This window comes from Lichenostomus cassidix, chromosome 1Aa (genome assembly GCF_008360975.1).
Source record: "Lichenostomus cassidix isolate B80296 chromosome 1Aa, HeHo_3.0, whole genome shotgun sequence".
Lineage (NCBI taxonomy): Eukaryota > Metazoa > Chordata > Aves > Passeriformes > Meliphagidae > Lichenostomus > Lichenostomus cassidix.
In genome coordinates this window covers 46,121,038-46,141,417 of record NC_139480.1, presented here as the reverse complement: position 1 = coordinate 46,141,417, position 20,380 = coordinate 46,121,038, and the positions used below count along the sequence as shown (strand labels likewise).

Below are 20,380 nucleotides of genomic sequence, written 5' to 3'. Positions count from 1 at the left end.
AAAAGTAGTATGGAGAAGCTACCAACCCTTCTTCTGCACCCTCAAGCAGCTGATCTTTGGATCACAGTGACCGCTTCAAAGCAGCCAGCATCTCTTTGCCATTTTTCCCCAAGTGCAACCTCCCAGGTGTCCCACTCCAACCCATGGAGAGCTATTGCTGTCACCCCACCAGGCATTACAGGAATCACATTCCCAAGGAAGAATGCCAGTTTCTCATAGTCAGCCTGTTTGCATTTTTATTAATTAAACAGTCCATATACAAAGTCCCAAATAAATATACAGCTGTGTCAGACGCCAGTGTACCATACACACCCACTTGGAGAGCTCTCTGTAGTTATATATGATATACCATGGAAAGCTATTTATCAAATGCAAAGCGGGTTACAGAATGATTCAACTCTGCAGACTCATTGCTCATCACCAGGGTGCAGTCCACACACCACACACACACACACATACACATGCACACTTTTGCTCACTCATGCCTGGGAAGAAGGGTGTCTGCCCTCTGTAACCTGGCTGCTTGGGAAATGTTATCTTAATGTCACAGACACACTCAGCAAGAGGCCGAGATCCAAGGTTCACAGGATTCAATCCCACCAGGGTACTGCACAGAGCCACACGGAAGAGGTTTTGTCTTTGGGGATCCACAGCCTGGAGAGGCAGGGGTGGGGAGGGAGGGTTTGTGGGGTTGGGCAGGCACCTCGGGGAGCTCAGCTGGGGCACATGGGCAGGAGTCAGAGCTAGGAAGGAGGCTCTTAGAACATGAACTGGAAAATATGTCAGGGTAAATTGGTGTAGCTGCTTTTATGTCTTTAAGTTTTCTTCCCCATCTCCAGCATGGTTCCTAGATGATGGGGAAGGTGTTGGAAGCAAATATGAAGATGAAAAAAGGAATACTCTTTCTCTCTTCTCTGTCTCCCCTGATCTCAGGAGGACAGCCAGGCAGGGCTGGGAGTGGGCACAAAAGTAACAGTGGATAGATAAAGATGTCCTCAGTAGTACCTGAGCTGTCTTCATCAGTGGGCAGGAGGAAGGAATGCGTAGGGCTGATGCTCCTGGTCCTTCCTCTTCTCCCATCAGACAAGGGGTGCAGGCACCCCCATGAGCTGATTAAAGCAGGTCCTGTCTGGGGCAGAGCCAGTCACAGACCTGGCTGATGATCTTCCTGCTTCTCTGGCATTCTGGCTGAAAATAGGCCAGGATGCTCCTCTGTCAGAAGAGAGAAGCTCCATTCCACGGAGACACAGAGTGAGCAGGGACAGGGTGGCCAGGGCTGTGTCTGAAAATGACATTTGAAGAAGAAGAGGGAGCTACAAGGGTGCCTGTGTGGGGGAAAGAGAATCCCTCTCCTCTTTTTCTGGTGTGGGTTGACTCTCTCTTCTGCAGGATCATCTCACTTGTCACCATGTGGTCCATTCTGCTGAGGGGCACTTAGTCTCTTTGCTCACTCTGGAGCTGCTACATGGGGCTTTTCCCACCAGTGTAATCATGGTATGGGCTTGTCCGGGCCTTGGGGCGAGGGATGGAGAAATCATTCTGGGGTTCAATGGCCTGAAAAGCAAGAACAGAAGTCTTTACCTTTGAAAACTAGACAGAAGTAATAAAACAGGGCTTATAGAGAAAACAAAGGAAGGAAGGGAGAAACAGCTGAAGGTTTGCTGTGACTGTGACCAATAAGGCTGTGGAAGAGGATCCTGGCAGAACAAATGAGTGATGGAGACATGTCACCAGAGGACACATAGGAACATGATGTGAGCTGCTAGACCTGGCTAGGCTGTGGTCTGAAGGAGGACTGGCAAACGGACAGGAGGACATGCAGACTGCTCACTCTGGACCTGCACTGCAGCTTCCCATGTCTGCTGGTGGGAATACATTCCAGGCATGGGCTGAAGAAATAAACACAATCTCCTGAGGAAAGGGCATAGTCTACTGTAGAAACTGTGCTTGAAGAGAGGACTTATGTGATACCAAATCCCAAAGTATTGAAAACCACAGCCTCTTCACCACCTTGGGCCCTTTTGCCTTCCCATGTCTCTGGACATGTCACAGCTCTTTCTTTCCCCCCTAGCCACAGGCACCTCCATGAACACATGCCACAGTATCATTCGGCTCCATGCAAAGCATCTGCCTGCCTTCACAGAGCATTTGAACAATAGCCTATAGCCTGCATGGGGTGAAGCAGGTGACAGGGGGCATGAACTTACCTTCATCTGAAAGTGAGATGCATATGGAGAGTAGTTGAGGTCTCCTGAGTCACAAGACAAAAGCAGGGGAAAGTTAGCATATTAGCATTACACAGTAGCTTGGAAACACAACATCAAGGGAGGCTCAAAGAGTCTGTGGCTACATTAGCAGCTGCTTTTAGACTGGTCTAACTATGCAATGTGCAGGCAGGAATGGGCTAAAAACCATAGGTGGAAGACATTAAATATTTCCTTCTGAAAGCAGGAATGAATGGCATTGCAAATAGCAGGACATAGGTGGCCTTGGAGTTTAGACATCTCCTGTTGCCTCACAATCACTGTCACCATCACCTGCCAAATCCCTCCCACTTGTATGCACAAGACCCCCTTCATTGTATTCCCTAGGAGAGCCCAGGCTTTCTTGGCTATTGTTTTACAAAGCTGGGGGTCTGACTTCAGGTGACAAACATGACACCAGTAGCAGATCCACAGTGAGAGGAATCACATCTCCTACCCATAGATTTGGGAAACCTCAATCGATAAAACATTTTGCTTTGTCCAAGTAGGCAGAAGACTCATACAAAAAAGTAAGACCTCCTTGCCTTCTTTTTGGATGATAGATTCATTCTTACATGGACATGGGAACCAGATCAGAAATGTGATAAATAACCTCCAAGTTGTAACCTGGATAAGCCTGAAGAGCTGATGTGTCACTAAGAGACAAAAAAACCCTCCTGATTTTTAGCATGGATTTCCTAGACATAGAAGGGTCATAAGGAGTTATGTTTGAGCCCTGACATGCAGCAAGTCTTCTCCTCAGTCACTTCTACACATCATCAGCTTTTGCATTCGTCCTCACTAATTTCCCTTGTCTGGAGATTAATTTTCATGTGCATTTCCAAAGTTTCATCAATCTGAAACTTTTACCTAACCTTTAATTTATCTATCATCTTCAAATCTTTTATTATAGCTCTCCTACCTCTTTTAAGCCATGAGTGGTGCTTGTGTGCTTAGGGCTAGGGGGACAGTGGAGTCATTCATTTCATCATACCTTGCACAATTTCATCTTGGGTGTAGGCACGGTTGTCCACTCCACTTGCCTGCTTTATGAACTTGGGTTGGCAGAAGTCATTTTCTGGAGGGTAGTCCTCTAGCTTCAGAGGAGCAGTGAGGAAACAAATTTCGGGGACAATATACATTATCAGGAAAACCCAGCCATTGGACACCAGAGCAATGGCCACAACAGGATCATCCCAAATTTCTTTGTTTAAAACGTTGTTGCCTTTCGTGAGCATGGTGATCCACACTACCCAAATGGCAATGGAGAACAGGACGGTGACAAAGATGTGTGCCCCATGCCTCTTCCAGCTTTTGTATGACCCACAGAACGTGAACATGGAAATCAAGAAGGTCAGAGCCATCAGGAAGAGCACGTAGATCAAAAGCAGGACAAAGTCCTTGTTGGTAGCCTCCCGAGACATACTCAGAAATTCTTCTTTCTGGTTTACGAACATGGTGACTAAGTACTCAATGCTGATCACAACTTGTACCAGGGCAAAGCACACAATGAAGAGCAGCAGCACCCGCCAGGAGAAGGGCTTTCTTCCTCTCACTAGTTTGGTGAGGTTGCAGGCATGGGTGAGGAGGCACGAGAAGCAGAGGGCAAAGATGACTCCAAATAGGAAGAAGCGAGTGGGACGAGTCCTGTCATTGAGTTTAATGATGAAGGCAAAAGTGAGACCAAAAACGCCGAGTGTGCCTAAAAGAAAGAAAAAATAGACGGAGATCATGTGTCGCTTGCTGTTGTCTTGGACTTTGCAGATGAGGAAGAAGAGCGAGCAGATGAGGAAAATGGTGATGAGGATGCCTGCTGCAGCCAGCGACTCCAGGACAATCCCCCAGGCCGCCTCTGTGTCACAGAGCAGGTGGTAGTCAGCATCGATGCTGCCGCAGCCTCGGGGAGGTGACGTTGTCATCCTCTCGCCTTCTTGAACAACCTCTCCAAAGCTGTAGAGAAAGAAAAAACACAGGCTGTCAAGTCAATCATCTGGGTACTGTCAGCAGTGGGGAAGGAGAGTCAGGACAGACCTCCACCCCCACCTCACTGGGCAAGGACACCACAGTGCTAAGGACATGGGGCAATGAGAGCAGAGTCATCTCATTGCTTGGCATTGGCTCTCCATCTAGGGCAAGCCAAGCCCCTCAGGAGGAGGTAATTCACCTTGCATGTCCTCTGCACTGTGCCTGATATTGTGCAATGTTTTAGGAGCGTGGGGAGCAGGGAGAAGGTGAGGTGCTTCAGCAGGCATTTGCTTGGTGCCCTGCAGTGCAGAGACTGAGCTGCCTTGTCACTCCTGTGATACAAGAGCAGCTGTTAGTCATAATTCAGTTTATGCTCTTTTGACAAGTTCAAACCACATCAGTACCTTACTGCATCATACTGCATACCAGGGAGATTCAGAGATGAGCAATGCAGAACAGAAAACTCATTGTTCTGTTCATTTTCCCTCTTTTACATTCTCTGAAGCACTTCTGGCTTTGGTTTACTGTTATGAATAAAGGGGGAATTTTAATGCTTTTTACCTTGCAGATAACTAACCTGGATGCCTCCAGCATAGCTCTTCTCATTCCAAAATAGGCAGCAAATATAGGCTACCAGCCATTAGCTAGCCCTAAACTCATATTCCTCCTTCTTCAAGGCAGTGTAGCAATAAGGAGTGTCTCAAAGACCTCAGCCTCCTCCCCAAGACATTGCCTTGCACTGACTGGAGGCCTGACATGTCAGAGCTAACTCTGTTCATTGCATGAGAATCAAGTTATTGTCTGAGGAGTCCACAAGTCAATGATGTCAAGGTCTCTAACGCATTCCTGCTGCCTCATCATGAGCATTTCAGTGCTGCCTGAGAAAGCCTGTCTCCCAGGGGATAAGAGGGCTTAAGTGGGCTGTTTAGGGGAATTAAATTCCCTACTATCTTGGAAGCTTGAAGCATATCCAGAAACCACTGCACGAGGGTGTTGGCCACTTCATTATGCAGGCACTGGGTGAGTTTAGATCCTAGGGACCAGGTACTGATCTCTAGATCCCAATTCCTCAATTAGACTTGAGTCTCTAAAATCTTTCAAAAGAGGTGTTTAGATATACTATCACAATGAAACATGGAAGAACCTGCCCTTAATGGTGACCCACACTGGAAAATCAGGGGTTTTCTGATAGATAAAGAAAAAATATTAACCCTGCAAAATTTAGACTTTAGTGCTCACTATGACATTTGCCTTGATTCTCCTGCTCCAGAACAACATACTGTTATTATGAAGTTTGTTCTCAAACCCTTCCAGCAGATTTTAGTGAGTGAAAACTACATTTTTAATAAATGGCAGTTGATCTAATCAAGGGATGAACAAAGGGTGAAAATATCACTTACTCACTCTCAGCCCCACATATGCTTCAGTAGGACTTGCTTATAACTGAACTGCAGAAATGTTTTTCCAGCCTTTAACCTCACTGTGTAAAAGATGTGCAGCTATTCAAAAGGCTGGCTACAATAAAATGCAAATTATTCAAATATGCAGGAAGTTTGGACTCCCATGGAGAGAACGGAATAAGTGGATAACACATGCAGGAGTTTTCACAATCATTGTAAACAAAATTTGGGGGATTTATGATCTCTTGCACAGCTAGCTGAGTTATCTGGACATTTGTGAGTAATAAATAATGAACCTTCGTGAAAAGCTGGAGAGAAAATTCTAAAATTTTATCCACAGACATTTACTGTTGATTAGATTAGCTTATCTATTCACAGCTCTGGTACAGACAGACTGGTGCTCGCTGTTGAGGCACGTGGAGAGCCCAGAGAACCAGCGTGAGTGACCTCATGACAGCATGGAGCACACCCATAGCTTTGGGTCCTGACTGCAAGTGGTGCTTGCCACAGCCAGCCACCATGGCCAGTGGAACAAATGGGATGGAAATAACCTTGCTGACTTGGAGAACTCGGCCACTTGCAACCACTTTTCTTCCAGAGTAGATGACCTGTGAGGCATGATGAGGCATGAAGAGCCTCTACCCTGTCTCCTGGGTGAGTGTGGCTCCCCAGAAGTTGTCTGCTCCTCTAGCATCTTCCAAAGTGTCTAGGAATTCCCAGGAGCCCTGCAGTCTGTGCAAGGGAGCCTGTGCTATGGTACCTTATACAGCACACCCCAAATCACAGCTCTCGCTTGGGTGCTGAGTCTTCTCACTCCACCCTGACCGTCCTTTCCCACTGATAAAAATGGAAACTTGTACGCAAAATACACCTATTCACCCCAAAATTTCAAATCATTTCCCAGGAGTGCCTCCCCAGCTCCAGCTGGCAATCCCATCTCACAGTAACGGACGGGAGGCATCCATGCCCCTGCTCTCCCACCCTGCAGAGCCAAGGTCCTGCACACCATCCCACCCCGGCCGCAGAAGGCAGGCCCACCTGGGGATCCTGTAAAAGGATCCACCTTGGATCCTGTGAAACATTGCCTTGAATTACCTGTGTCCTGCCTGGCGAAGGCAGCAGGGAGGCTCCGTCTAGAAGAGGCACGTTTCCAGCGCACCAGCAATCTCGGCCGAGCAGCAGCTCCGCGCCCGCCGCTCCTGGGAGCTTTAACAGCTGGAGGGCTGAGGAGGTGGGGCTGAGCACGCCTATTCCAGTTCCACCGCCTCTCTTCTCCCACAGGACATGGCTATGAAAATTCGGACCCTGTGCCAGCAAATGAAGTAAGGCCTCCTGACGTCAGCGGGGCACTCACCCCTGCGTCGGGGTGGAGAGGGAGCCCTGGGACAGCGCTGAATGCTGCTCACTCAGGCACCTGATAAGGTGCTCCCCTGTCTGGCTCCTGGCACCCGTGGGTGGGTCCGGGACTGTGAATAGCAGTGTGTCCCCTCCCTGCTCCGAGCCTTTTGTCTCTTCGCCTGCTTTCTCACCAGATAACTGCTTGCGAAGTAGGAGATGAGGAGGCCGTGGTGTGTGACCAGGCCCGCAGTGCCCAGAGGGAAAGTGGCAAGCCTGGATCCAGAGATGGTTTCCTCGGGGTTCTCAATGTCTGCGTGTGGGGATACGGCTGCTCTGCCTGTCCCTTCCACCGGCTTCTTTCCTGAAAAGACCAGCTTGGCCTTCCTTATGTCCCACTCGGACCAGCCTTGCTTTCTGAAGGCTCAGTTCTGCCTGCTAGCGAGCTCTGAGTCACTTTGTCCAAATTGCTGGCCCAAACTGCTAATGAACAAAGGCAATGACAAATTCCCCCTTGCTCTACATTTTATGCCTCTGGCCCGACACACCTATCAGCGCAACCCCATCCAAATCCCTGAGTATCTCCAATGTATTCATGACTTCATTTGTTATTTTAAAGTTACTCACTGGGGGTATTTCATTATGCTGATTAAGGCATTGACATCAGGGCCTATCCTCACTGAGCACTCAATCCTACACACAGCCCCAAACCTGAAAATCTCCCCCAGCTCATGATGTTTGTGCTCCTTCCCAAAACCGGGAGTGGGGGGAGCAGCTGCATATGCTTGTGCTGAGGTCTAAGTGCTCACAGGTGTTTCATGTGCTTGTTAATCTTTGTTTGTTTTAGGGCTGCTGGGTTATTTCTGGGTGCTGATCCTTTTTGAATCTCACATGTGGAGATTGCCACAAAACTCATACGAGAGAGTCCTCTGTTCCAGACCCCGCAGAAGTACAGGAGGACTGCAGGGATGAGTGGCTCATCCAGTGAAAGGCAACACCCACTGTGGAGTGGGTCATGCTGAGCTCTAAGACAGTTCTTCACGTCCTGCCTACTTTTATTTCAGCATAAAATCCTGAGCCTTCTTAGGAAAGGACATACCGGGTTTCTCTACATGAAATTAATCTAAACTTTAAAGCAGGTCCTGGACTTAGTGAGCCAGCCAATGAGGAGGCAGTTATGAAAAATGAGAAGGGAAAATCAGCTGTGATGGAGAGGAGTTTAGCACCATCTCAGTGGGACCCAACCTGTCAAGGAAAGCATCTCAAGAAGCTTTCAAAGGTCACTGGTCACTGCCAACCTATTTGCATCTTGTCAGAGCACATTATGGACTGCCAGCTACTTCCCTACATTTACACAGACACACAAAACCTCATGGAATAGACTGTGTCAAATTGTATCAGGGGAAAAAAAGAAGAAAAGATAAAAGTAACACAGACGTTTTTCAGAATGCCTGAGAAATCCATGAGAATCAGTCATCAAACATAACCTGTACTTTCACAAGGCTAATGGGGCTACATTTAAAAACAATCCCAAGCGACTTAGGAGCCTGAGGGCTGCTGACTCACTGTAGGCAGTGTAAGGCATGGTGGCCACAGCTCTCATGCTGAGCCAAGGAGGGTGGAGAGGCACCACTGGTCTCCATGGGCAGGTACAGATGGTGCAGTGATCACACCAGAAAGGTGAGATGGCTGTCACCTCGCTTTAGGGACACGATGTAACCTGCAGATAGAGGCACCTAAATTTAGATGTCTGATGGTTATTACCTAAACGTGAACTGAGTGTCTCAGCTCGCAAACAGCCAGAAGGTCAGGAGGACTGTCCCGGCAGATTGGATGCAAGTGCCTATTTCTGTGTGCACTGAAATGCTCCCAGGTGTGGTTGCCTGGATTGCCTGAGGCCTCACTTTAGTGGCTTTTACATCGGCATGGTGTCATTTGAGATGCCCCAGTGTGTCCTGCTCAGCTTCCTGTGACCACTGCAGGAGCACTTGCATTTCCCTTATCACCTCTATCAGATCTGGCAGGCCTGTGCAGATGTTTTGGATACCCTTAGGCATCTCTAATCACCTTTTTAAGAGCAAATGGGTTGAGCATTCAATCTCCCCAGGCTAGTTCAGAGTCGAGATGCCCAGCTTATATGTATCTGCCTAGTCTGCCATATGGACTTAATTCTGGTACACCAGCATAGATAAATAGTTTATTGAAGGTACTGTAGCTCTGTTATTTATTACTCAGTCAACAGCATAGGGGTGGCATGTGAGATACAAGAGCTGTGGGAATCAATCCTTCTGGAGCATTAGCTCACACTAAACAACAGAGGGGATTCCAAATGACCCTGGGCACCAGTGTATGGATATTAAATTGACTCCTAGGTGTCTACAGAGCAGACTTCTTCACTGGAGGCAGTCATGTGGATTCCCATTGTAGCTGATGGAAAGGGGCACTTCCAAGGTAGTTGCAGTTGATCTGCTTCAAGACAAACCAAATCACACCTGAGCAGTACCCATTTCTTTCCAACAGAGATGAAGGGAGACAAGATAATGATACAGAACTTTACATTTGACAGCTGAATTGCATAGCAAGTCTCAAAAATAATTTAAACACAATCCAGCAGCAAAATGCTGGTAATGTTGGAAGTTCCTTTCTGTAGGAGGCTGTTGGTAGCAAAACTGCTTGCTTTGGCCATATTGCAGCCCTGGAGAAGCAAGCTGGCTGCTGGTAGTGGAGACAAGAGTGACTATGGTTGACAAGGAGAGTCAGGGACAGCAGCAGGGTCTGACCCCTTTGGGCAGCAGGCACCCACAACTCCCAGTTCCCAGGCAGCAGGATGAGGGGTAGGATGAGAGATGGGCTCTCCCTCTTGTGTCAGCTCTGCTCCCTGCCCCTTCTTGCTGCTGGCATTGCCTGGCTCTGCTCCCTCCTGTGCGTGGGAGTGCCCAGCAATGCCCACAGTGCCCCGGGCCAGCCCTTCTCCACTGGCTTCAGTGTCACAGGGCTGAGCTTCCAGCAAAGGGCAGAATGCTGCAGCCCCCTCAGCTCAGCCAGGCATGGGGAAGGCAGCATGTCTGGGAGGGACTGAGATAGTATATTTTATTAAGACAAGTAATAAAGCAAGTAGATGTCTGGGGAGAAATGGTGCATGGCACTCTGGAATGTGTCTAAATAACATATTTATGTTTGACCAGTGATATTGGCTGCACTGTGAATATGCTTGTGGCACTCCTTCTGCTTGGCTACCTGTGCACAACAGATAGCTTAACAACATAAGAACAGCCTTGTTCCCTGGAAAACATCCCCCCTGCCAGTACTTATCACAGTCACCCTGAGCTAACATTACAGCAACTTACACCCCATCCTGTTCCATCCATTTTCTTCATCTTTAAATCAGTTCAGGTGGCCTAATCCTTTCCCGGCAATAATCTCAGCCAGTCTTTGCAACCACACAATGTGGAGTGGACAAGGAGGGAAAAGGGGAAACTACTCCAGACAGTGGGCAAGGAATGCTGAAAGGAACACTATCACTGGCCAGACAAGGGTACCAAAACCAGGACTGGCACATAAGGAAAGCAAAGGCTGACTGATCCTGGAGTGTTTTGCTGAGAGTCTCTCTGTCATGCTTCACTAGTTAAAGTGAAGTCTGGTGCAGCCAGACATCCCCTCTCTCCTAAATCATTACCACAGCCTTTCTGGGAGAGAGCAAATGCAGGTCCTCCTGGATCTCCCTTGACATGTCTTCCTTTCTGAGGGTGTGTTTTCAGATCTCTTGTTTACTGCTGAAGAATGTCTTGCTGTAGTTCTGGGAGGAGAGCTTCTCCTCTGCGCAGCTTCATCTTCTGGGGTGCTAGGGGCTTGGCAGCCAAGCTCAGGCAGATGGAGTTGGGGACTTTTAGCTCTGCTCTGCTCCACAGACACAGCCATATCCCAGGAGCCATAGGCATTACCATCTGTGGGTCCCTGTGACTTGAGGGGAGATGGTTTGTGTTCCTCGGGGTTAGAGCTGGAGACTGTTAGAAGCGCCAGGCCAGTGCTTACCTGGCAGAAATGCCAGTGAGTAATAGTTATCAGATTATATATAAATTACTTGTAAAGCCAACGCCTCACTTCTGCTTGATAATTCACTCTAGATAAAGTTTGTTGCTTGGCCCTGATTATAGATGACCATAAAACTCATAAAACCTCTTCATAAAACTCCTCAGATATTTTCCAGGGCAGCTCAAGCACTCACTCATATGTCAGCATCCATCATGGGAGTACTAGGTTGGTCCATGCTGAAGTCCTTCCCCAGCTCAGAGTGCAGGCACCAAAATCCTTTTCTTAAATGATTCACTTGGTGCAATATTTGCCAGAAGTGACCAGTTGTTGCATCAATATTAAGGCCTCCCAAGTTTCTTTTCGCCCTACCTGCTAACCACAACTGACACTTTATGAAATCTCCCACTCCTAAGTACCACCAGAGACACTGAGCTGCCTAAGGGACATACCAATGACTTGGGTGTGTTTCAGAGGTCTGCTAGCATTCCTGCTGGCTTCTGTGAAATGATGCCTCTTTCTGCAGTTTCTACCTACTCTCGGCAGGCACAGACCCACAAAAACACACACATACCTGTGTGCAAGCACGCACACCCTGCTGTCAGCCACACCCAGCCTCGCACTGCCTGCCACTCTTTTGCCTCCCTGGTTGCAATATCTACTAAAAATAGATAAAATGCAGGACTTGCAAGGTGTGGGGGTGTTGTTGGTAGAAGTGGTAGCCAGGTGTTGGAAGAGCGAGAGAAGGCAATGACAAACTAGGAGCAGAAGTGGCAGCCAGGCAGGTTGGGAAAAAATGGGCAATTGCAAGCTAGGACCAGCACTGAAAATTGTTTTCTATAGAAAATTGACTGCAGGATATCTAGCACATCTACCTATTCCTCTGCAATGGGTCTTCTTTGCTTTGTGACACCAGATCTGAAAGATGTGCACTCTTTAAATGCTATCTAGTTCAGTGGCTCCACTTTTTAAAGATGGAGCACTTGAGGCCATAGATTTGAATCCTAGCCAGAGAGATTAAGTACTTGAGAACTGAAGCAGAGGGCCTAATGTAATCCATTTAATTATTCTCCCTTTAAATCTTTCATGATAAAGAGCATAAATCTCAAACAAAGTTAACTGAAAAATGCACTCTTGTGCATAAAATTCCTACTCCTATTTTAAGTCTTCTGATTCATGCAAAGAATAAAGAATGCCACAAATATATAGTCTTTAAGAGTCACATATACACAGATACTCTTCCTCACTCATTTAACCAAAAGTCCATTATTCCATCAAAAGTTCAAATGGAAATTTCCACTGATAATTCAGACCAGCTGTCAGAACTCAAAAGTGTCTCTTGATCAGCTGCTGGGACAGTTTCTTTGTCTCACCTCACACCTTCATTTAACTCCTCTCCTGATTTCAGATAAGCCTGTAGGAATATTTGCTATCTCATATTTGCTATAGTCACTAAAGATATTGTAAACTTGCCATGTTTACAATAACAAGCAGCAATACTGGATTACAAAAGAGCATTAAGCTGTTAAATGAGAACTCTCAGCCTGGATGCTGTGCCCAGGGCTAGGAGAAGGAGAGGTCTGAACTAGCCGGAAAACACAAAGGTTGCCATGCCTCTGGTCTTGATTATTTTTCTTCCAACCATCTTGACAATCCAGGAGCTCCCCTAAACTAGCGGGAAGAACATTACTAACAGCCAAGTGGTGAGGACTTGGCAGAAGGGAGAAGGTTTACAAGCTTCTGGCTTGCAGTATGAAGAGAGACTGTGCGTCCATTTGGACCAGTAACTTCAACCTAAGGAGCCCCTTTCTGGCCTTGCTGTGCTTCTTTCCTGGCCACTTAGCTGGCTGCTGGGTGTGATGGACAAGCCTCCCATGGGAGCCCCTGGGCTCCCTGCTGCTCTCCAGACCTAGCAGCCCTGGCTGTTTTGCTTGGTAAACAAAAACGACATTGTAAGTGACAGCCATACCCCAGGGAAGGATTGAGTGGAGGTTTAATTACCAATTAACCTCTTCAGAAATGCAAACACAGCTTCAGCTAATGGCATGAGCAATCCAGGAAAGCATCAGAGATGAGGGATGCCTCTTGGTGTGTGCATAATATGGCAAAGAGAAGCTTTAGCCTCTCTCCAGCAGGTTCTTCTCTTCCAAGGTTGTTGCTCTGCCCGACATTCCCTTCCTTGTTAATTATGAACAAACTGCTATAACTACTACACCAGTAATGAAATACCAACTGGCACACGAGTGGCTCTCTTTAAAAGGCTATATATTGCTTTTTCCAGGAGTCCCTGGCTGCAATGGGACCTCACCCAGGATAGGACCTATCAGCTTCTGGGCACCAGGCAGAGCTGCTACATTTCAGCAAGCACACATTATTCCATCTCTGGGACCTGTGGGGAGGTTTATTTGGTCACACAGAAAATTCAGTGTCTCTGTGGCTACATTTTAAAAGGCAAACAGAATCACTACAAATTTTAGCACAGACCTTCTGCTTGGCACACAACACGTCCCATTAAGTGGGATGAACTAGGATATATTATTGAAAAAAAAGAAGCCTATGCTCTATGTCAATGAAGGGATCCCACCAAAATATGCTATGGATTTGAGCAATATTATTGCTGCAGGGGCCTTATCAAATTACTGAGCTGTGATACACATGGAATTCAAGTTACCGTGAGATTTTACAGTACATGGAGTTAGCTTTCCCTCAGTCAGAACTAAACACACACAGGAGATCTAAAGCTGTGTTGAACCAGAACTAAACCAAACCAACTTCAGTTCTTACTTAACCCAAATAAGAACTTAATCCAACCTCTAGTGATTCACCTGTCTGATCAGCAGCGTGCTGTCCCAAGATGTAAAGGCAAAGAAATGTAGCAATCCACATGCATGATTCTGCCAAACAAAGCACACACTCTGGATGTATTACATGACAATCTGATTTCTTTAGCAAGCACAGCATCTGTTAACAGTCCTGTTCCAATGAAAAAAAAGAAAAGTCTGCTATTATGTAACAGTTGATAATCCCCAATCTCCGGAATGGTTAATCTAGATGTATGCATGGTTAAAACCTCTGCTGGCCAATTGAAATCTGACTTTCTTAACTACTCATTTATAACCATAAAGCAGAACAATGACACTATTGAGACTATTACTGGTTGGGATGTATCCTAACCTTGCAGGACAGCACAAAATTTTGATTGTTTTGCCCTAAATCCAACTATCCTTCTCTTTAATTATCAAAAGGAGTTTACTACAACAATTAATGAGTTGAAACAAGTTGCTGCATATAAATAAACCATCTTTTCCTAACAAGCAGTGCTACACTTATTAACGAGATACTTGCCCAGAGAGCCCAACAGGATCTCTAATACTTTCTGTCATATTCCTACTTGTTTTGTATCTGCTAGAGCATCTGGAAACACAAATTTCAGTCAGTCCCATAACAACTGAGGTGGGGTATGCCTGCAGTTGTGCAGTAGAGGAACCTCTACCTGCACAGGGGGTGTAGTAGCTTCCTCTGGCAAGAGGCTTCAAGGCACTGAAGTGTTTCCTAAAATACCATTAAGACAGGGAGAGCCACATGGAAACTGTTGAGGCAGCTCCCATCTTCCCTATACTCTGGAAACCAAAATCAAAACAGAACTGAAAGCAAACAGCTTGAGCAGACACCTGTTAGACAGGAGAAGAGCCTGCAGGACCATATTGCAATGCAGAAGAACAGCAAAGCAAAGAACCAGCCCTGTTTGGGGCCTGGTTGCAGGCTATTCGGTGGGGCAAGGCTGGGGAAAAGTAAGCAGAAGAGAGTGCAGAAGGTGCTTGGGAAAATGGGAAGCATACACAAGACTTGCAGGGTGAAGGAAGGGATTCAAACATGTCGGAGAGGCTAAAGATGGGGTGAGAAGATGGGAGGTCCCAAAAAACCACCAAATAATGGAACACTAATGCAACACATTCTGGGACATGCAGAGCAAGAGGAAATCTTGCCTGGGAAGGATCTCAGCAGAACTCAGCAGGTCTGTGCTAGCTGAAGAAACAAAGCACATCACTGTTAGTCAATTATGTGAAGGGAACCCTTGGCCAATGCTTCCGAATGAGTAAGTTAGTCCATGTGGAAAGACCTGAAGGCAGGGAGGGTGGCTGCACCCAGGCACTCCTGGGCAGAGGGACTTCCCTACCCCAGCCTGTGCAGGGAGATTCCCTCTCCCTCAGTCACAGGAGAGGTGGTTCCCCAACTTCGTGCACCTGCAGGCATCACTGTCCCAGGACAGCAGTCACTGAATGCTTCCAAAGGTTAGTGGAATCCCTTGGTCAGCCTTATCTGATCAAACGATTGGAGCGAAGTGGGTAATGATGCAATCCTGCAAGACAATTCAGGAGAGCAGCAACATGCAAAGTCTGCCTCTGTGATTCTGCTGAGCAGGCAGGCTCACCTGCTCTGGTGTACCAGCATCTTGTATGTCAGGCAATTCTGGTTTCTGCCACGAGGCTCAGCCCCATCACCCACTTTGGTCATAGAGAAAAATGTTACAGCTGAAGCAGAATCCAGGGCAATACAGAAGCTCACAAGCTGTTTCCCTCTATACAGGACTAATTTTAAGGCTCATAGCTTCTGGTCTTAAGGCTCGTGGCTTTACTTTGGTAAAGCAAGCAGAAATTTACCCATTTGTCTTTCCATCGTGAAGGCAGCGGAAATGAGTGTCCAGATCACAGAAGCCACTTCAAGGCAATGCCACCCAACCATGGCTGGTTTCAGATCTCTATTTGGCAAAGGCCATTTCCCACCAAGAGAGACAGCAGCTTCAAGCAAACTCACCATCCTGCTAAAAAGAGCATCTCTCCACCCATCAGTCCTCCTCTTTATCTCTGTCCTTTCACGTGTAAATAACTACAGTGCTGTCTTTTCCAGAGATCTCAGCATATGTTTGGATATTAATCCACAAGCCTTTCAAGGCACAAAAGCATCCTCACCTGCACATTTTCTGTGTTGCCTTTATAAATTGGTAATACACAATCCTGTAGAGAAACAAAGGGCTAACGTGGCTAACAAAGCTGAGCGCTTCCAGATGAGGCTGCCCAGGCCCAAGCAGTGGAAGCTAAAGGACAGGCAGGACAAAGGAGGAGAGCTCTTAAATTTTTTAATCTGTTTATCCTGATTGGTACAGGACACACTGGTTCAGGGGCTATACCTCCCTTTTCAAGAAAGAACAGAGCAATTAGCCTTCCAAAGGGCTGCTTGGGTTAAAAGTAAAACAAACAAACAAAAAAAAACCCCAAAACAAACTAACCAACCAACTCCAAAAAAACCACACACACAAAAATGAGTCCTTATTTGCTTCGTGTGTAAGATACAGAGATAAAGACACCAAAGATTTAATTGATACCATGCCCTCCAGCATGCTGCCTTCCCATTGCTCAACAGGTTTCTCAACAATAGAAGGCTAACAGGGCCCTTGCACTAGTTAAGTCTTCCCCTACATCTACTGCTTTTACTAAATCCAAGAGAGGCACAACTTTCTGCTAGAGGATTTTCAAAAGAGCACAGCAGTCACATACTCAAAAACAGTCCATGCAAATACAAGAGCAAGACTAGTGACAGTGATTCCTCTTCCACCAGCCTAATGCAGCCCTGATGGAGAGGGGATTTCCACACTAATGACAAACTGTTCATCAGACAGACCAGGTGGCAGCATTTGAAAGAGGAGGGAATAGCCTGGTATTCAGAGAATGGATCTTCAAAAAGTCATCCTCTGAACTAGATAGAGGCAGTATAGTTGAAGTAAAGAAGTCATATCTGAGTGGCAGCTTTGGAAGAACTAAAGGGCCACAAAACACTAGCATGTTTTTTGCAAGGAAAAGCTCTCTAACAAACTTATCCAAGATGAGCAGGCCTAGCTGCAGCCTGCCAGATAACCTCACATCTGCCTGTGTATATCTCTAAATTTGATCTTAAGGAGAACATAGCAACAAATCTGTTTCTGACATTTCTTCCACAGATCTTTTATAACCATTCCTCACTATGTTATCCATTTTGGAGAGCACAGCCTTTATTCATTTTCAAAGGTTTGCATTTTTATCTAAACTCTTTTTGAAAATTGGGAAGGCAACTCTAAGATTCCTAGATAATACTGAGGAAATTCTCACCAATGGGTGTACAAAGACTAAACTAAGTTACATATACATACCTTGAGTGTATCCAGTGGAAAACAGCTAGTAGCTCTGCAGGATCTCCAAGAAGCATCTTGAGACCTGCAACTACAGGCATGGAAAGCTGCTTTGCCAGGAGTCTGTTAGGCTGTCTGCTTCATGTTGTTGGCTGTGTTTGGAGACGACTAATCCTTTTAGACCAAAAACAGCCTCTGGCAGACACCAGGGCAAAGACTTAGCAAGCCTGCAAGCATGCACAGGAGCAGCAGTAATAGGAAATCACTCACCTGTGGCAAATCTATCATTCTGAATACATACTGAAGGATAAGAAGTATTACTTTCCTGCTGATACACCAAACACAGAAGCTGTCAAGGAGAGATCAGGCTGGGTATTTCCTGTTATGAATTCCCTTCAACTGAGCTAAAATAAAGACAGTAGAAGACCGAGTATATGCAATTACATGCATGACTGGGGTACCTTAATTTCTGTTGCTTTAAATAAAACTGAATGAGCCTCCATGCATTCTCTCCGAGGCTTGCTCCATGGATCCTTACATTGCTACTGCAGGAGAGGAGCTACTTTTGTGGCTCCAACTCTTACAGTGCAAAAGACTTTCTCCTACATCAGAGCCAAGAAATTTCATGCTTTATCCCTGCTCATAGGATGGAGCAAATGTACAATGAAAACCACACAAAGGAGTTCATTTTTGTCTGGAAAGCCAGCATAACCAAAGCAGTTCAACCTTATCAGGCAGTCCTCCCTCTACATCACACAGATAACTGGCAGAGCAAGTGGGTTTTTTTTGTTTCCTTTACACAGAGGCATGTTTGTGAGTGAAAAATTTGAACAGGATTAAGGGGGACTTCAGTTCAAATGGGAATACATGCCAAAAAACCCACCTTCCTTGAAAATATCAAAAAGGGAAGAGGAAGTGCTGGACAGAAGCAATGGAGTCTGAGATGCAAGAAAAAACTTCTCCCATTTTTTGCATAGAAAGCCCACATTACATTCCCTTTCCTCAGGAACCTTTAGCAACCACCAAGCCCAAAGGAAGGCAGAAGCTTCTTACACAAGTCCTCTCCCTAACTTTATTCTAGAGAGAGGCAACAGACCAGCATGTACATCTCTGCAATGATGCTGATCCTCCAGAAGAGAAAGTAAAGATAAAGAGTTCTCTTCCCTTTGGGCATGTAAAATTACTCTGTGTTAACCTCTAGGAAACACAGCTTCAGGCTTGTAGGTGCTTCCCTGAAAAAGTGCTGAGCAAGCTCCAAAGGCATCCACCCCTCCCTGAGGACCTACAGTATCAACATGTAAAAACTGCACAGTGCCACTGTCTTCTGTTGCACAACTGGGCATGACCTTGGCACAGTCTGACACCCATCCTACCATGAGACATGATGAGTACTCCATTACCATGTTCAGGAAGGCAAATACTGGTGCCTAAGGAGGGCTTTGGAAGCCAAGAGGAAGTGTTATTGTCATCATTCTAAGTTTCCATATCTGAAGGGTCCTAAGGAAGAGATATAGCACTGGAGGCATGGCTGTATTCACCCTTGGGCCAGAGATCAAGTAACAATTTCCATTTCTTAGGTGCCAGATGAACAAAACATCCTTAGTTCTCTCTTTTAAATGTTGTTATTCAAAAGGAGCTTTCCTAGTCAGACCAGGAGAAAAAGCAGTCTGAAAACTAAGAAAGTATCTTTTAACCTTTTTTTTTTTTTAAAGGTCAGGAGTTAACCCCAAATCTTGGGATTCTGTCAGAAACTCATATTCTGTTTCTCTGTGTTTACTATTGTTGGGAGTTTTTACTCCCCCCAAAAATCTACTAAGTACGTAAGAAAGAGGAGTAAGAATTCAGAATGATCACGTAAACTATGCCTTGCACCGAAGCTGGATTTTTACAGCATTTACTCTGCAACATTTACAATAATTAATTGCTCACTTGAATGTTTATAGAAGCTCCTCACATGTCATTGCAGACAAACCACAACTTCACATTTATACAACACCACAATGCTTGGTACATGCCTGAGTCTTTCAGAGGTCATGCAATAAATTCCATTCCTTCTTAAGTATGTCCAAGGGCTTTTAAGTATGTTGGATATTTTACTACTTCTGTTCTTGGTTAAACTGAGAATTTTTACTAACTTCATCCTGATTTGTAAACTAAGGCCTTCCAGATTGCCAAGTACTTCTGAGGATTCCTCCTAAACTGGGACTCTTTTCAGCAGAAGGCAGTGGTATTGCTAGAAAGTCATGGCATTTAGCTCTCCCTCTTTAGTTATCTCTACCTCTTTGGGGGCAGGGGGACAGGTGGGCTGTCAGCTCCTTCAACAAGTTCATGTATGCCTCATTACTTTTAGAAGACTTCAGCTCAGGATGCCACCACAGAAAAAGGCCCTGGATTGCCCACTTTGGTTCCCAGCTTTCTGGCCCATGCCTTCCCTTGCAGCCCCTGGGCAGGAGGTGCATGGCACTGGGGAGCTGCCATGGCCAAATCCTTTTCAGATGGGTCAGTTCAGTGCAGCTTCTGTGCAGCAACTGGACCACTGTGTGGTTGGCAGGGACTGCTACGTTTTTGCAGCTATTGTCACTTATCTTGAAGTTAGTTATCCACACTGACATCAATGTTTAATTTTAGTTCTCCCTTCAGAAAGGTTGACCCACTTCTGTTACCCCTAGAACATTTAAATGAAAGACACTCTATCCGTCTTTTTTACTGCCTGAAGTACTCACCTACACAGTACTAGAAATAAAAACTATAAACCAAAATTTAAAGTATGTATTACAAATAAATAATCACCTTCTCATTATGGACTTGGGAAGTGCAGAATTGTTTTAAACTGCAAACATCCCCGCTGAACATTGTTTGAGAACAGAGCTTTCACTGAAACTTCACCTGAGTTTCAACCATAAAAATATGACAGATTGTGTTAGCCCAATCCTACCTTACATCACACTAAGGTTAATGCTCCACTCAGCTCCCTGCTGAGTGAAACTCGAGAGTGTGCAGGGTGTGCTTCAGAGCTGCCCCTCAAAAGCCCTCCTGACTGAACAAACACACTGGCAGCAGTTGTTGTATGAAAGTATGCAGCCACACACATACCACTGCTGGTATTTTCTGAACATTTATTCAGAGAGAGACAGGTCTCACTTCATTCTTTTCCCCTCGTGTCTCATTAGATCAGCTAGAGATTTTGTTTTAGGCTGGCTGCAAATTCTGTTTTGCCCAAATACATCTTTGGACACTCCCTATTC

General features: G+C 46.0%; 1 protein-coding gene across 2 annotated transcripts; it reads right to left on the bottom strand.

Annotated features, from left to right (window-relative positions):
• Positions 1–219: 219 nt before the first annotated feature.
• On the bottom strand, positions 220–6,829 carry GPRC5A (G protein-coupled receptor class C group 5 member A). Of its 2 annotated transcripts, XM_085047875.1 has the most exons (5): positions 6,704–6,824; positions 4,408–4,540; positions 3,238–4,193; positions 2,208–2,251; positions 220–1,554 (listed from the first exon to the last, which is right to left on the bottom strand). In XM_085047875.1, exons 3-5 carry the CDS (start codon positions 4,160–4,162, stop codon positions 1,462–1,464), a joined length of 1,062 nt encoding a protein of 353 aa, XP_084904001.1. In that variant the 5' UTR covers positions 4,163–4,193; positions 4,408–4,540; positions 6,704–6,824; the 3' UTR covers positions 220–1,461. The 2 variants fall into 2 exon arrangements, with proteins under 2 accessions (XP_084904001.1, XP_084903995.1); XM_085047869.1 differs by lacking the exon at positions 4,408–4,540 and having other exon boundaries at positions 6,704–6,829.
• Positions 6,830–20,380: the final 13,551 nt, after the last annotated feature.

Bases quoted from the DNA above. Each gene is read 5' to 3' on its own strand.
- GPRC5A (XM_085047869.1), bottom strand. From the start codon at position 4,162: ATGACAACGTCACCTCCCCGAGGCTGCGGCAGCATCGATGCTGACTAC. The intron at 2,252-3,237 runs GTATGATGAAAT...CTTGTGACTCAG, and splicing joins CCAAGATGAAATTGTGCAAG to GAGACCTCAACTACTCTCCA. The intron at 1,555-2,207 runs GTAAGTTCATGC...CTTGCTTTTCAG, and splicing joins CATCTCACTTTCAGATGAAG to GCCATTGAACCCCAGAATGA.